The sequence below is a fragment of the Macaca mulatta genome, chromosome 10 (assembly GCF_049350105.2).
Source record: "Macaca mulatta isolate MMU2019108-1 chromosome 10, T2T-MMU8v2.0, whole genome shotgun sequence".
In the NCBI taxonomy this organism is placed as follows: domain Eukaryota; kingdom Metazoa; phylum Chordata; class Mammalia; order Primates; family Cercopithecidae; genus Macaca; species Macaca mulatta.
In genome coordinates this window covers 102,077,812-102,092,324 of record NC_133415.1, presented here as the reverse complement: position 1 = coordinate 102,092,324, position 14,513 = coordinate 102,077,812, and the positions used below count along the sequence as shown (strand labels likewise).

Genomic DNA, 14,513 nt, shown 5'->3' with positions numbered 1-14,513 from the left:
ACTAAGTCTCACAGTCTCACTCTGTCCCCCAGGCTGGAGTGCAAAGCCGTGATCTTGGCTCACTGCAACCTCTGCCTCCCAGGTTTGAGCAATTCTCCTGCCTCAGCCTCCCAAGTAGCTGGGATTACAGGCACAGTCACCATGCCCAGCTTATTTTGTATTTTTAGTAAAGATGGGGTTTCCCCCTGTTGGCCAGGCTGGTCTTGAGCTCTCACCTCAGATGATCTGCCCGCCTCGGCCTCCCAAAGTGCTGGGATTACAGGCATGAGCCACCGCGCCCAGCCTTATTTATTTATTTTTGAGATGGAGTCTTGCTCTGTTGCCCAGGCTGGAGCGCAATGGCATGATCTCAACTCACTGCAACTTCCACCTCCTGGATTCAAGCGATTCTCCTGCCTCAGCCTCCCAAGTAGCTGGAACTACAGGCATGCACCACCACACCTGGCTAACTGGCTAATTTTTGTATTTTTAGTAGAGACAGAGTTTCTTTTTTTTTTTTTTTGAGACCGAGTCTCGCTCTGTCGCCCAGGCTGGAGTACAGTGGCGCGATCTCCACTCACTGCAAGCTCCGCCACCTCCGGGTTCACGCCATTCTCCTGCCTCAGCCTCCCGAGTAGCTGGGACTACAGGTGCCCGTCACCATGCCCGGCTAATTTTTTTTTTGTATTTTTAGTAGAGACAGGGTTTCACTGTGTTAGCCAGGATGGTCCTGATCTCCTGACCTCGTGATCCACCCGCCTTGGCCTCCCAAAGTGCTGGGATTACAGGCATGAGCCACTGCACCCGGCTGAGACAGGGTTTCACCGTGTTGGCCAGGCTGGTCTCGAACTCCTGACATCAGGTGATCCACCCGCCTCAGCCTCCCAGAGTGCTGGGATGCAGGCCTAAGCCCCACGCACAGCCAAAACCTTTCTTTAAAAGGCATACATTCATATGATTTTTTAAAATGTAAAACATGTAACAAAAAGTATATAAGGAGACCTAAGCCTTTCCTAACTCTCCTCTCATTCCTTCTAGTTTCTTGTCTCAAAAATAATCATACAGGACCCGGTGCAGTGGCTCACGCCTGTAATCCCAGCACTTTGGGAGGCCAAGGCAGGCACATCACCTGAGGTCGGGAGTTTGAGACCAGCCTGACCAACATGGAGAAACCCTGTCTCTACTAAAAATTCAAAATTAGCTGGGCATGGTCGTGCATGCCTGTAATCCCAACTACTTGGGAGGCTGAGGCAGGAGAATCACTTGAAGCCAGGAGGTGGAGGTTGTGGTGAGCCAAGATTGTGCCATTGCACTCCATCCTGGGCCACAAGAGCGAAACTCCATCTCAAAAAAAAAAAAAAAAAAATCACATAAACCCTTGATAATGTCTTCATGCATCTGAGCTCGTGTAGGTGCCCTCTTCTGTCCCTTAGCTTCAAGAGTTTCTATCTCTGGCCAGGCACAGTGGCTCACGCCTGTAATCCCAGCACTTTGGGAAGCCGAGGCAGACAGATCACAAGGTCAGGGGTTCGAGACCAGCCTGGCCAACATGGTGAAACCCCATCTCTACTAAAAATACCAAAATTAGCCAGGCGTGGTGCTGGGTGCCTGTAATCCCAGCTACTCGGGAGGCTGAGGCCAGAGAATCACTTGAACCCAGGAGGCAGAGGTTGCAGTGAGCCAAGATCACACCACCACACTCCATCCTGGGCAACAGAGCGAGACTTCGTCTCAAAAAAAAAAAAAAAAAGAGTTTTCATCTCTATCTGTTTCTCTTAGCCCAGGCAGAAGGGTATGAGGAGGAAGAAGGGGAGGAGGAGAGTTCGCTGATTGAGATCGCAGAGGAAGCTGACCTGATTCAAGCAGACCGAGTGATTGAGGAGGAAGAGGTGGTGAGGCCCCAGCGACGGAAGAAGGAAGAGAGTGGGGCAGACCAGGAGTTGGCTAAAATGCTTCTGGCCATGAGGCTAGACCATTGTGGCCCTGGGACAGCAGGTGGACAGGAGCAAGCCACGGGAGAGTGGCAGGTAAACTCACTTCCTTGGGTTGAAACAGGCCTGAGAGTGTTCTGACCATTTGTTTTCCCCCACTTCTGATAACAGTATATTCACTTCATCATTGCAATTAACTAAGTACCTGTATTACAGCCTACCCTGGTATAAGATGGGTGTACTAATTCCCATGGATATAAATACTACAGTTCTTCAGAGGGCCTCTGGCAAGAAATGCCAGCTTAGAAAGACAGGTAGCAGGTAGCCAAGTGCTTTTGTAGAACTTGTGGAAGAATGTAGCACATATGAGTCAGGTCAAACACGGTCTCAGCACTTAATGCCTTCAGGAGTGTTGTCTTCTCATTTCAAATGAGTTTGTAAACATGTACTAAGATTTTAGAGGATTAAAGTAAGCAATGAAATGAGACCTCCAGGCTGGATGGACTATTCCTCCTTCATTCACCCTGGAATTTGACACTTCTCTTAAAGCCAGAATTGTATGAATGCCCAGGTGTCTTCATGTAGCTTTCCCTCTGCTCCTTTTGGTGGAGCCTAGTAGCCCTCACTATTTACCATGCATAACTACGATGATCGAGGATTAGATACTCAAAATAAGAATTTGTAAACCTTACCAATGATTCGAGAACTTTGAAGGGCAACTTTGGATGCTGTTTTCACCTGAGTGCTGGGTTTGCACCTGATCTCCTAGTTCAGTTCAGTATCACTATATGTGGTGAGCAGAGTCATGATCTCAATTCTTAGAAGCATGGTTTCAGCATCTCTCCCAGGAGGCATCAGGAAAGGTTGATTTGTTTCATTTTGAAGCAGCAGGGAGATCTTTATTTAGTGACATCTGTTTGACTTGCGAGTCCTTCTAAAGGCTCATAGCCTCAGACTCAGTGACAGAAGAGAGCACTTTCTCATAAACTGCTTTCTACCCACTTGTTAAAGGTACTGTGTTGATACGATGGCAGTAGGACCATTTTAGCAGGCACTGTGCCAAGTCCTGTGTGAAGCACCAGTTGCTGGGCACTGGTTGTGTAGCATTCAACAAGAAAATACCACCCCCATGACTTTCATGGCATACATTTTAGGAACAAGAAACAAGCTATGGTCAAAGATGTTTAATGATAACTAGTGCTAGCAGTAGTATAAATGCTTTCCATGTATTTATTCCTGACAAGCCAACAATCCTATAAAGAGATACTATCATTATTCCCATTTTATAGAAGGTGATACTGAGGGACACAGAGGGTAGGTCATTTACCTTAGGTTCCACAACCTAGTAAGAGGTAGAGTAGGGCTTTGAAGTCAGGCAAACTGGCTCCAGAGTCCTTGTTTAGCCACTCTACAGTGGAAGAGCTGTTGGGAGAATGTAAGACACTTGACATTAATCAGGGATGCCAGCCCTTTTTCTTGTGCTGTGGCCCCTGCCTTGGGCTTAAAACCAAGCCTGCCTCTGCTGGTATTGATGTCTGCAGACCCAGCGCAACCAGAAAAAGAAAATGAAAAAAAGAGTGAAGGATGAGCTTCGCAAACTGAACACCATGACTGCAGCCGAGGCCAATGAGATCGAGGATGTTTGGCAGCTGGACCTCAGTTCTCGCTGGCAGCTTTATAGGTACTGTGTTCCACATCCAGCCAACCCATGTAATTTCCCCAGGAAGTTCTGTTCCTGGAACATTTTCCTTTTCTGTTCCTGGAACATTCTCCACCTCCGTTCAAACATTCTCCACCTCCAAGACCTTCAACGAACCACTGAGCTGAGTGATAGGGATACAGCCATGGGATAGAATTGACACTTTGCTCTACCTTCATGGAGCCTATGGAGTCTATCCAGGGTAACAAATTAATTATTACCTTCATGGAGCCTATGGAGTCTATCCAGGGTAACAAATTAATCACATAATTCCATAAATAAAAAGTTACAAATGGGTATAAAAACTCAGAAAAGAACAGAGCGGTAACAGGCACAGTGACTCACACCTGTAATCCCAGCACTTTGGGAGGCTGAGGCTAGAGAATCACTTGAGGCCCAGGGTTCAAGACCAGCCTGGGCAACATAGTGAGACCTCATCTCTACAGGGGGAAAAAAAAAAAGAGTAGTAGAAAGCCGTTGGAAAGTTTTACAGCGATTAGTGACATCATCACTTTTAAAGTCTCTTATTCTCTTCCCATAGTTAACCTTTGTTCTTTATCTCACCCCTTTCCTTAGCTCCTGACCACTCTGGACATCTTTCTGTTGGGCATTTTGGATTCTTGGTTCCCTGAATATATCTGTTTGTCACTATGCTCCAAAGGTCCAAGGTTCAGTTCATATACTGGGCACACTGAAGGGGGTTCTTCCACCTTCTTAAAGAGCATGTGGCTTTCTTTCCTTGGTTCTTCCCATTCTCCAGGCTCTGGCTACAGTTGTACCAGGCTGACACCCGCCGGAAGATCCTCAGCTATGAACGCCAGTACCGCACATCAGCAGAAAGAATGGCTGAGCTGAGACTCCAGGAAGACCTGCACATTCTTAAAGATGCCCAGGTTGTAGGAATGACAACCACAGGTGAGAAACTGTGGAGAAATTTACCTGTTGCATCTAAGTTCACTTCTGGTGCCAGATTATCTAAGGACAGGTAAAGAGGAACTTCTTTGGTAGGTTAGAGGAAAATAACATGAAAAGCTACTGAAAGCACCCATATTTTGAGAACTTTTGGTGAAATTCACTCACTTTCGCCAGGCGCAGTGGCTCACGCCTGTAATCCCAGCACTTTGGGAGGCCAAGGCAGGTGGATCACCTGAGGTCATGAGTTTGCAATCAGCCTAGTCATCATGGTGAAATCTCATCTCTACTAAAAATACAAAAACTGGCCAGGCGTAGTGGTGGGCACCTGTAATCCTAGCTACTCGGGAGGCTGGGGCACAAGAATCACTTGAGGCCGGGCGCGGTGGCTCAAGCCTGTAATCCCAGCACTTTGGGAGGCCGAGACGGGCGGATCACGAGGTCAGGAGATCGAGACCATCCTGGCTAACACGGTGAAACCCCGTCTCTACTAAAAAAAATACAAAAAACTAGCCGGGCGAGGTGGCTGGCGCCTGTAGTCCCAGCTACTCGGGAGGCTGAGGCAGGAGAATGGTGTAAACCCGGGAGGTGGAGCTTGCAGTGAGCTGAGATCCGGCCACTGCACTCCAGTCTGGGCGACAGAGCGAGACTCCGTCTCAAAAAAAAAAAAAAAAAAAAGAATCACTTGAACCTGGGAGGCGGAGGTTGCAGTGAGCCAAGATTGCACCACTGTGCACTCCAGCCTGGGTGACAGAATGAGACTTTGTCTCAAAAAACAAAAGAAAAGAAAAGAAATTCACTCACTTTCTCCTACTGGGTTTGAAACTCTAACAGTGACCAACACAGCTTTAATGTTCTGGAGACCACCCAGAACGCTATAAGGACTACTTGTCGCTGATCCAGGTTCAGGGAAGATACCAAAGCGGATTCCCAGAGGCTCAGTGGCCCTGTGGGTCCTGTGCCTCAGCCCAGAGGAGCCTTTCTCTTCTTTCCTCACTTGAGGTGCTGCCAAATACCGCCAGATCCTACAGAAGGTGGAGCCGAGGATTGTCATAGTGGAAGAAGCTGCGGAAGTCCTTGAGGCCCATACCATTGCCACATTGAGCAAAGCTTGCCAGCATCTCATTCTGATTGGGGACCACCAGCAGGTAAAACAGGAGCCCCCCTAGAAGATGGGCTGGCTCTCTTTGGGGGTGAGATCATAAAGGAAGACCCTGGCCTCTGCTTCAACAGTCCTCAAGCTTATTATTAGCTTTTTGTGATTCCTCTTGCCTTCACCTCCCACATTCAGTCTAAGAGCAGGTGCTATTAGATTTGGGGTATATTTTAGTGGCAACATCATTTATTTCATCCATTCTTTCTGCTATTTACCTAGTCCACCATGGTCTCTCGAGTGGACTGTATTATAATAGCATGCTCCTCAGTCTCCCTGCTTCCATTTTTGCTACCCTCTAATGCACTCTACATAAAGGAGCCAAAGTGAATTAAAAAAAAAAAAACGGGCGCGGTGGCTCAAGCCTGTAATCCCAGCACTTTGGGAGGCCGAGACGGGCGGATCACGAGGTCAGGAGATCGAAACCATCCTGGCTAACACGGTGAAACCCCGTCTCTATTAAGAAATACAAAAAACTAGCCGGGCAAGGTGGCGGGCGCCTGTAGTCCCAGCTACTCGGGAGGCTGAGGCAGGAGAATGGCGTGAACCCGGGAGGCGGAGCTTGCAGTGAGCTGAGATCCGGCCACTGCACTCCAGCCTGGGCGACAGAGCGAGACTCCGTCTCAAAAAAAAAAAAAAAAAAAAAGAAAAAGGTAGATAGATAATATCACTTTCCAGCTAAAAACCCTCCAGTGGTTTCCCATTGCACTTGAATAAAAATCAAGCTTCTTAAAGTGGCCCGCAAAGGCTTGTGTGATCAGGTTTCAGCTTATTTCTCTGACTTCATCCCATTTGCTTATGGTGTCCCTCTCTGTCCTTTCCGCTCCCCATTATGGATCTTGCTTTTCAAATGAATGAAGAACTGGCAACCTCTGCCATGCTAGTGTCTACTCAGATGTCACTGTTCAGAGGCCTAACTAGAAAAAACCCACCATGGGGCACTCTGTCATACCACCTTTAGTTCTACTAATCCTTAACCCTTGTCATTATTAATCTTTAAACTGTGAATATGTAGAAGAGTACCTGGCACATAGCACTTGAAAAACATTTGATGGTTGGTTGGATGGATGGAAGTATGGATGGTTAAATGACTTTATCAGTAGAGAATCTTCAGCCATGTTTCTCTTCTCAGCTGCGCCCCAGTGCCAACGTGTATGATCTGGCCAAGAACTTCAACCTTGAGGTGTCCCTTTTTGAACGTCTAGTGAAAGTAAACATTCCCTTTGTCCGTCTGAACTACCAGGTGAGAAGCTGGGCCTCTGTTATTACCAAATGCCCAGGAGAAAGCTCTTGGGAAGCTGCCAGTTGCCCGCAAAAGAGGTCTCATATAAATAAAAATAATGTAATACTGAAATGACTCTGTCAACCTCACATTTTCTGTTTTAAAACACCACAAGATGACCCTGTGTTGAGTTTTTGTTGGACAAAGGATCTGTTTATGTTATGCCTTCTCCTTATTATTTTTTTCAAATGATAATCTCTATATCTCTAGATTTTCTTTCCTTTTTTTTTTTTTTTAAGAAAAATAGAGGCCAGGTGTGGTGGCTCACACCTGTAATCCTAGCACTTTGGGAGGCCGAGGCGGGTCGATCATGAGGTCAGGCATTCGAGATCAGCCTGGCCAACATGGTGAAACCCTGTCTCTACTAAAAATACAAAAATTAGCCTGGCGTGGTGGTGGGCGCCTGTAATCCCAGCTACTCGGGAGGCTGAGGCAGGAGAATCGCTTAAACCCGGGAGGCAGAGATTGCAGTGAGCCGAGATCATGCCACTGCACTGCAGCCTGGTGATAGAGTGAGATTCCATCTCAAAAAAAAAAAAAAATAGAGGCCAGGTGTGGTGGCATACGCCTGTAATCCCAGCACTTTGGGACGCCAAGGCGGGCGAATCACCTGAGGTCAGGAGTTCGTGAGCAGCCTGGCCAACGTGGCGAAACACTGTCTTTGCTAAAAATACAAAAAATTAGCCAGGTGTTGTGCCTCATGCCTGTAGTCCCAGCTACTTTTGGAAGGCTGAGGCAGGAGAATCACTAGAACCTGGGAGGCAGAGGTTGCAGTGAGCTGAGATTGTGCCATTGCACCCCAGCCTTGGCGACACGTCTCAAAAAAAAAAAAGAAATAAAAATAGAGACGAGGGCTCACTATGTTGCCAGGCTGGTCTCGAACTCCTGAGCTCAAGTGATCCTCCTGCCTTGGCCTCCCAAAGTGATGGGATTACAGATATGAGCCATCACAACTGGCCCTCCCTAAATTTTCTAACAGCAACCTCATCTTTAAAGAAATTGTCCGTGTGTGCTCTGCCCATGTTTGTAATGACATGCATGTGTTTTTTCAGCACCGTATGTGCCCTGAAATTGCCCGCCTTTTGACCCCCCACATTTACCAGGATCTGGAGAATCATCCATCTGTTCTTAACTATGAGAAGATTAAGGTGAGTCTCTCTTACCCGATCTTTCTTGGATGGTGTCAGCAACCTAAAAAGGCTGTAATTTTCTCAAGATGAAAAAGCTTTTCAGCATCTGGGCACAGTGGCTCACACCTGTAATCCCAGCACTTTGGGAGGCCGAGGTGGGCAGATCACTTGAGGTCAGGAGTTCAAGACCAGCCTAACTAACATGGTGAAACCCTGTCTCTACTAAAATACAAAAATTAGCCGGGCATGGTGGCAAGCACTTGTAATCCTAGCTACTCAGAAGGCTGAGGCAGGAGAATTGCTTGAACCCGCAAGGTGGAGGTTGCAGTGAGCTGAGATCGTGCCACACCACTGCACTCCAGGCTGGGCAGCGGAGAGAGACTCCCTCTCAAAAAGAAAGCCTTTCAGAAGGGAGTAGAGCCAGCTTTTTAAAAGCTGGTTACTGGGAGGAAATTGAAATACCAGGGGTTTTTAATCCCAACTCTGCCTGTTAGTAGCCATGTAACCTTAAGCAAGTTATATAAGAATTCTGGCCAGGTGCGGTGGCTAATGCCCGTAATCCCAGAACTTTGTGAGGCCAAGGCAGGCGAATCACGAGGTCAAGAGATCGAGACCATCCTGGCCAACATGGTGAAACCCCGTCTCTACTAAAAATATAAAAATTAGCTGGGTGTGGTGGCGTGTGCTTGGCTGGGTGTGGTGGCTCCTGCCTATAATCCCAGTACTTTGGGAGGCAAAGATGGGCAGATCACCTGAGGTCAGGAGTTTGAGACTAGCCTGGCCAACATGGTGAAACCCCGTCTCTACTAAAAATACAAAAATTAACTGGGCATGGTGGTGGGTGCCTGTAATCCCAACTATTTGGGAGGCTGAGGCAAGAGGATTGCTTGAACCTGGGAGGTGGAGGTTGCGGTGAGCCAAGACCGTGCCATTGTACTCCAGCCTATGCAACAAGAGTGAAACTCTGTCTCAAAAAAAAAAAAAAAAAAAAAAAAAAATTGTCAGCTGAGGCCAAGAGTTCAAAACCAGGCTGGGGAACATAGCAAGACTGTTTCTATTTTAAAAATAAATAAATTCTGAGTATCAGGTTCTTCTGGACAATAAGAATAATGGCTCCTGCCATATCCCATTACTGTATGGAAGGAGGTAATGTATATAAAGCAGTCAGCACAGTGGAGTGCTCAGTAAGTTAGCTGCTCTGTCATCATCACAGCACTGCTTGTTCTCTCAGCTATAATGGTTGGGTTGTGGATGGCTGTTTTTTTATTTTTTTTGAGATGGAGTCTCACTCTGTCACCCAGGCTGGAGTGCAGTGGCATGATCTCAGCTCACTGCAATCTCTGCATCCTGGGTTCAAACTATTCTCCCGTCTCAGCCTCCTGAATGGCTGGGATTATAGGCGCCCACTGCCACGCCCAGCTAATTTTTGTATTTTTAGTAGGGACGGGGTTTCGCCATGTGGGCCAGGCTGGTCTCAAACTCCTGACCTCAGGTGATCCACCCACCTTGGCCTCTCAAAGTGCTGGGATTATAGGCGTGAGCCACTGTACCCGGCCAGCTGTTTTAAATATTAACATCAAACAAGTACTTTGAAAACTGAAAGAGACATAATCTTTTATTTTCATAACTTGCTGTGGCCCCAAAGCACACAGTGACTAACTAAAGATAGTGATGTTGAGGGTACAAAAAGCCTTCCAAGGTCTCTCTCTGGAGCAGTCAGTGGCCAGTGCATGTGAAGAGAGGAAGAAAAAAACAAGTGCCATGAGTGAACCTTTTAACATGTCACTTCTTTTCCCTGTCAGGGGGTGTCTTCCAACCTTTTCTTTGTAGAACACAGCTTTCCTGAACAGGAAATCCAAGAGGGCAAAAGCCATCAGAACCAGCACGAGGCTCACTTTGTGGTAGAGCTGTGCAAGTACTTCCTGTGCCAGGAATACCTACCTTCCCAGATCACCATCCTCACTACCTATACCGGGCAGCTCTTCTGCCTGCGCAAACTGATGCCTGCCAAGACATTTGCTGGCGTCAGGGTCCATGTTGTGGACAAATACCAAGGGGAAGAGAATGACATCATCCTCCTCTCCCTAGTGCGGAGCAACCAAGAAGGCAAGGTGGGTTTTCTGCAGATATCCAACCGCATCTGTGTGGCCTTGTCCCGAGCCAAGAAGGGAATGTACTGCATCGGAAACATGCAGATGCTGGCCAAGGTGCCCCTGTGGAGCAAGATCATTCATACGCTTCGAGAGAACAATCAAATAGGCCCCATGCTCCGGCTCTGCTGCCAGAACCACCCTGATACCCACACCTTAGTATCCAAAGCTTCTGACTTCCAAAAAGTACCCGAAGGAGGCTGCAGCCTGCCCTGTGAGTTCCGCCTGGGCTGTGGGCATGTCTGCACCCGTGCCTGCCACCCTTATGACTCTTCACACAAGGAGTTCCAGTGCATGAAGCCATGCCAGAAGGTCATCTGTCAGGATGGGCACCGGTGTCCCCTTGTTTGCTTCCAGGAGTGTCAGCCTTGTCAGGTGAAGGTGCCCAAAACCATTCCTCGGTGCGGCCATGAACAAATGGTCCCTTGTTCCGTGCCTGAGTCAGATTTCTGCTGCCAGGAGCCTTGCTCCAAGTCTCTGAGATGTGGGCACAGATGCAGCCACCCATGTGGTGAGGACTGTGTGCAGTTGTGTTCAGAAATGGTCACCGTAAAACTCAAGTGTGGGCACAGTCAGCAGGTAAAATGTGGTCATGTGGAAGACCTCATGTATGGTGGTCTGCCAGTCAAGTGTACCACAAAGTGTGGCACTGTCTTGGACTGTGGGCATCCTTGCCCAGGCTCCTGCCACAGCTGCTTTGAAGGGCGTTTCCATGAACGCTGTCAGCAGCCCTGCAAGCGCCTGCTTATCTGCTCACACAAGTGCCAGGAACCATGCACTGGTGAGTGCCCACCCTGCCAACGGACCTGTCAGAACCGCTGTGTCCACAGCCAGTGCAAGAAGAAATGTGGGGAGCTGTGTAGCCCCTGCGTGGAACCCTGTGTCTGGCGCTGCCAGCACTACCAGTGCACCAAACTCTGCTCTGAGCCCTGCAACCGACCCCCATGCTATGTGCCTTGTACTAAGCTGCTAGTTTGTGGCCACCCCTGCATTGGTCTCTGTGGGGAGCCATGCCCCAAGAAATGCCGGATCTGCCACATGGATGAGGTCACTCAAATATTCTTTGGCTTTGAGGATGAGCCTGATGCCCGCTTTGTGCAGCTGGAAGACTGCAGCCACATCTTTGAGGTGCAAGCCCTAGACCGCTACATGAATGAACAGAAGGATGATGAAGTCGCCATCAGGTTGAAAGTCTGCCCTATCTGCCAGGTGCCCATCCGCAAAAACCTGAGGTATGGAACTAGCATAAAACAGCGGCTAGAAGAGATTGAAATCATCAAGGAAAAGATCCAGGGTTCAGCAGGGGAAATAGCAACCAGCCAGGAACGGCTTAAGGCCCTGCTGGAGAGGAAGAGCCTCCTCCACCAGCTGCTTCCTGAAGACTTCCTGATGATAAAGGAGAAGCTGGCCCAGAAAAATTTGTCAGTGAAGGACCTGGGTCTGGTTGAGAATTACATCAGCTTCTATGACCACCTGGCCAGCCTGTGGGATTCCCTGAAAAAGATGCATGTCTTAGAACAGAAAAGAGTGAGGACTCGACTAGACCAGGTCCATGAGTGGCTGGCCAAGAAGCGCTTGAGCTTCACTAGCCAGGAACTAAGTGACCTCCGAAGCGAAATCCAGAGGCTCACGTACCTGGTGAACCTTCTGACCCGCTACAAGATAGCAGAGAAGAAGGTGAAAGATAGCATAGCAGTAGAGGTCTATAGTATCCAGAATATCCTTGAGAAAACATGTAAGTTCACCCAAGAGGATGAACAACTTGTGCAGGAAAAGATGGAAGCTCTGAAAGCCACCCTTCCCTGCTCTGGCCTGGGCATCTCAGAGGAAGAGCGAGTGCAGATTGTCAGCGCCATAGGTTATCCTCGTGGTCACTGGTTCAAGTGCCGCAATGGCCATATCTATGTGATTGGCGATTGTGGGGGAGCCATGGAGAGGGGCACGTGTCCTGACTGTAAGGAAGTGATTGGTGGCACAAATCATACTCTGGAAAGAAGCAACCAGCTTGCTTCTGAAATGGATGGAGCCCAGCATGCTGCCTGGTCTGACACAGCCAACAACCTGATGAACTTTGAGGAGATCCAGAGAATGATGTAGGAAGATGGTATACCACTGCCTTTTGCCCTTGCCACCGAATGACTGGGGCCAGCTCCCTTATGAAGGAACCGAAGTTTGTTTTTTATTTTAGGCCAGGCGCGGTGGCTTACGCCTGTAATCCCAGCACTTTGGGAGGCCGAGGCAGGCGGATCACGAGGTCAGGAGTTCGAGACCAGCCTGACCAACATGGTGAAACCCTGTCTCTACTAAAAATGCAAAAATTAGCTGGGCGTTGTGGTGGGCGCCTGTAATCCCAGCTACTTGGGAGGTTGAGGTAGGAGAATTGCTTAACCCCCAGAGGCGGAGGTTGCAGTGAGCTAAGATCATGCCATTGCACTCCAGTCTGGGCAACAAGAGCAAGACTCTGTCTCAAAAACAAAACAAAAAAAATCATCCTTTTTAGTCTTAGCACCTATTTAAGGATCCACTTTTAGGGCTCGCCCACATTTGTTTCTAGATTTATCCCTGCGCTAGAGTAAGCACTTTATCTCCAGAACTGAGAGCAAAGTTAACAAATCTCACCTCTTCTCTCCTGCAAATTAGTGGACAGACTCCTGGAATATGTTTGGGGCTTCCACCTAGGGCCACCTAGTGGTATCTCTGGGTCTTTACTTGGTCAAATGTTTATTCTATGTTCCCCAGGAACAGAGTATGAGCTCATTGATGCAGACTGATTCTAACTGCCAGGCCCTAATTTGCAAACTAACTCTCATAATAAACAGAGGCCCAGAGTTGTTTATGAACTGCTTATCTCTTAAAAGGAGCACAAGAACCCCTCCTGCCCTCCTTGGGCACCCTGCCTCCAGGAGATGGAGGCATGTAATAAGACAAAGACTGCACCAACTCACCCTGACCCAGTTACATAGTCACCGAGAGTGGGGAAGATGGGACAGCCCACATGCTGCATAAGATGGGCTTTATGCAGCAGGCCCAGGTCGTCATTAAGGAGTGACCCCTTTCCTGTAACCTGCACTTTGGGATGGTGGAAATTTCTTTACCTGCTGTCTGACAGGTTTGGTGGCACTGCTGGTTACCCCTGGGCCCTGAGTGGAGCTAAAGTCACATTTGGTACCAGCAGCACCTATCCCAAGTGTGATCCTTCATCCCAACACTCCCTCTTGGAGCTTTTGCCTGGGTAGGGCTAGCATGCCAGCAGCTTCTGCAGGCTCCAAACCCAGGCCAGAAGCCAGACCCAGGCCTGCTGCCTGCATCTGCATTCCCTCCTTCCAGTGTTCCTTAGAACAGACATTTAGGTATCTCAGGTCCTTTCTAAGTGTCCCTTTCCTGTGTATGCATTTCCTTTTTTTGTCTTTACTATGCACTTTAGCTTATAAAGCCAATTAAAAACGATGATTGAGAAAATCAGTGGTCCATGTGTATCCTCAATTTTCAGAAGCAACTCAGCCAAAGACAGTGAAGACAGGGACAAGGCAGGCACTGTCCACAATGAGGCTGTGATTTTGTTTTTGTGATACAGGATTTTTATTTACCTGGTGAATGAATCATTTTTACCCATGGTAAAAAGAACATTTTTCAACCTGTACAAAGGGTATACTTGAAGTTTCCTTCCCCAGAGGCAAACCCTGCACTTCCTGAGTCCTCCCAGAGAGAGCTTATGCACATGTAATACATATCCCTTAGGCCAGGCATGGTGGCTCACATCTGTAATCCCAGCACTTTGGGAGGCCACAGTGGGCAGATCGCCTGAGCCCAGGAGTTCAAGACCAGCCTGGGCAACATGGCGAAACCATCTCCACAAAAAAAATACAAAAATAAGCCAGTTGTGCTTGCTCACACCTGTGGTCCTAGCTACTCCAAAGGCTGAGGTGGAAGGATCACCTGAGCCTGGGGAGGTCGAGGTTGCAGTGAGCAGTGAAGCCACTGAGTGAGAAAAAAGGTTCAAAAAAAGGAAAAGAAAAAGTACACAGTTCTGCACTTGGTTTTTTTAGCTTAATAACCTACTTTCTGTAAAATCCAGTAAGACAGTAGTCTGAACTGTACTCCTATCCCACAGTTGTGCCATCATTTTCTGAATTGGACCCTCTGTTGGTGACTTAGGTGCAGCCTGAATGAATAGCTTTGAACACACTCTTTAGTATCTAGGGTATGTGCTACTGGATAACTTATAATTTTTAAGCTGGGGGTAGGGTGGTTAAGTACTCCCTGAAATTATAACAAAC

The 14,513-nt window shown here is 48.1% G+C and overlaps 1 protein-coding gene across 7 annotated transcripts in view; it reads left to right on the top strand.

The window, feature by feature from the left end:
• ZNFX1 (zinc finger NFX1-type containing 1) overlaps nt 1–13,695 on the top strand; it is a 33,240-nt gene extending 19,545 nt beyond the window's left edge. For all 7 annotated transcript variants that reach the window (XM_015148792.3, XM_077951976.1, XM_077951978.1 and 4 more), the window contains 7 exons: nt 1,759–2,006; nt 3,452–3,591; nt 4,370–4,524; nt 5,524–5,669; nt 6,807–6,917; nt 8,009–8,104; nt 9,889–13,695. In XM_015148792.3, the coding sequence (XP_015004278.2) occupies nt 1,759–2,006; nt 3,452–3,591; nt 4,370–4,524; nt 5,524–5,669; nt 6,807–6,917; nt 8,009–8,104; nt 9,889–12,333 (3,341 nt within the window). In that variant the 3' untranslated portion in view covers nt 12,334–13,695. The remainder of the gene's footprint in view (nt 1–1,758; nt 2,007–3,451; nt 3,592–4,369; nt 4,525–5,523; nt 5,670–6,806; nt 6,918–8,008; nt 8,105–9,888) is intronic.
• The last annotated feature ends 818 nt before the right edge of the window (nt 13,696–14,513 follow it).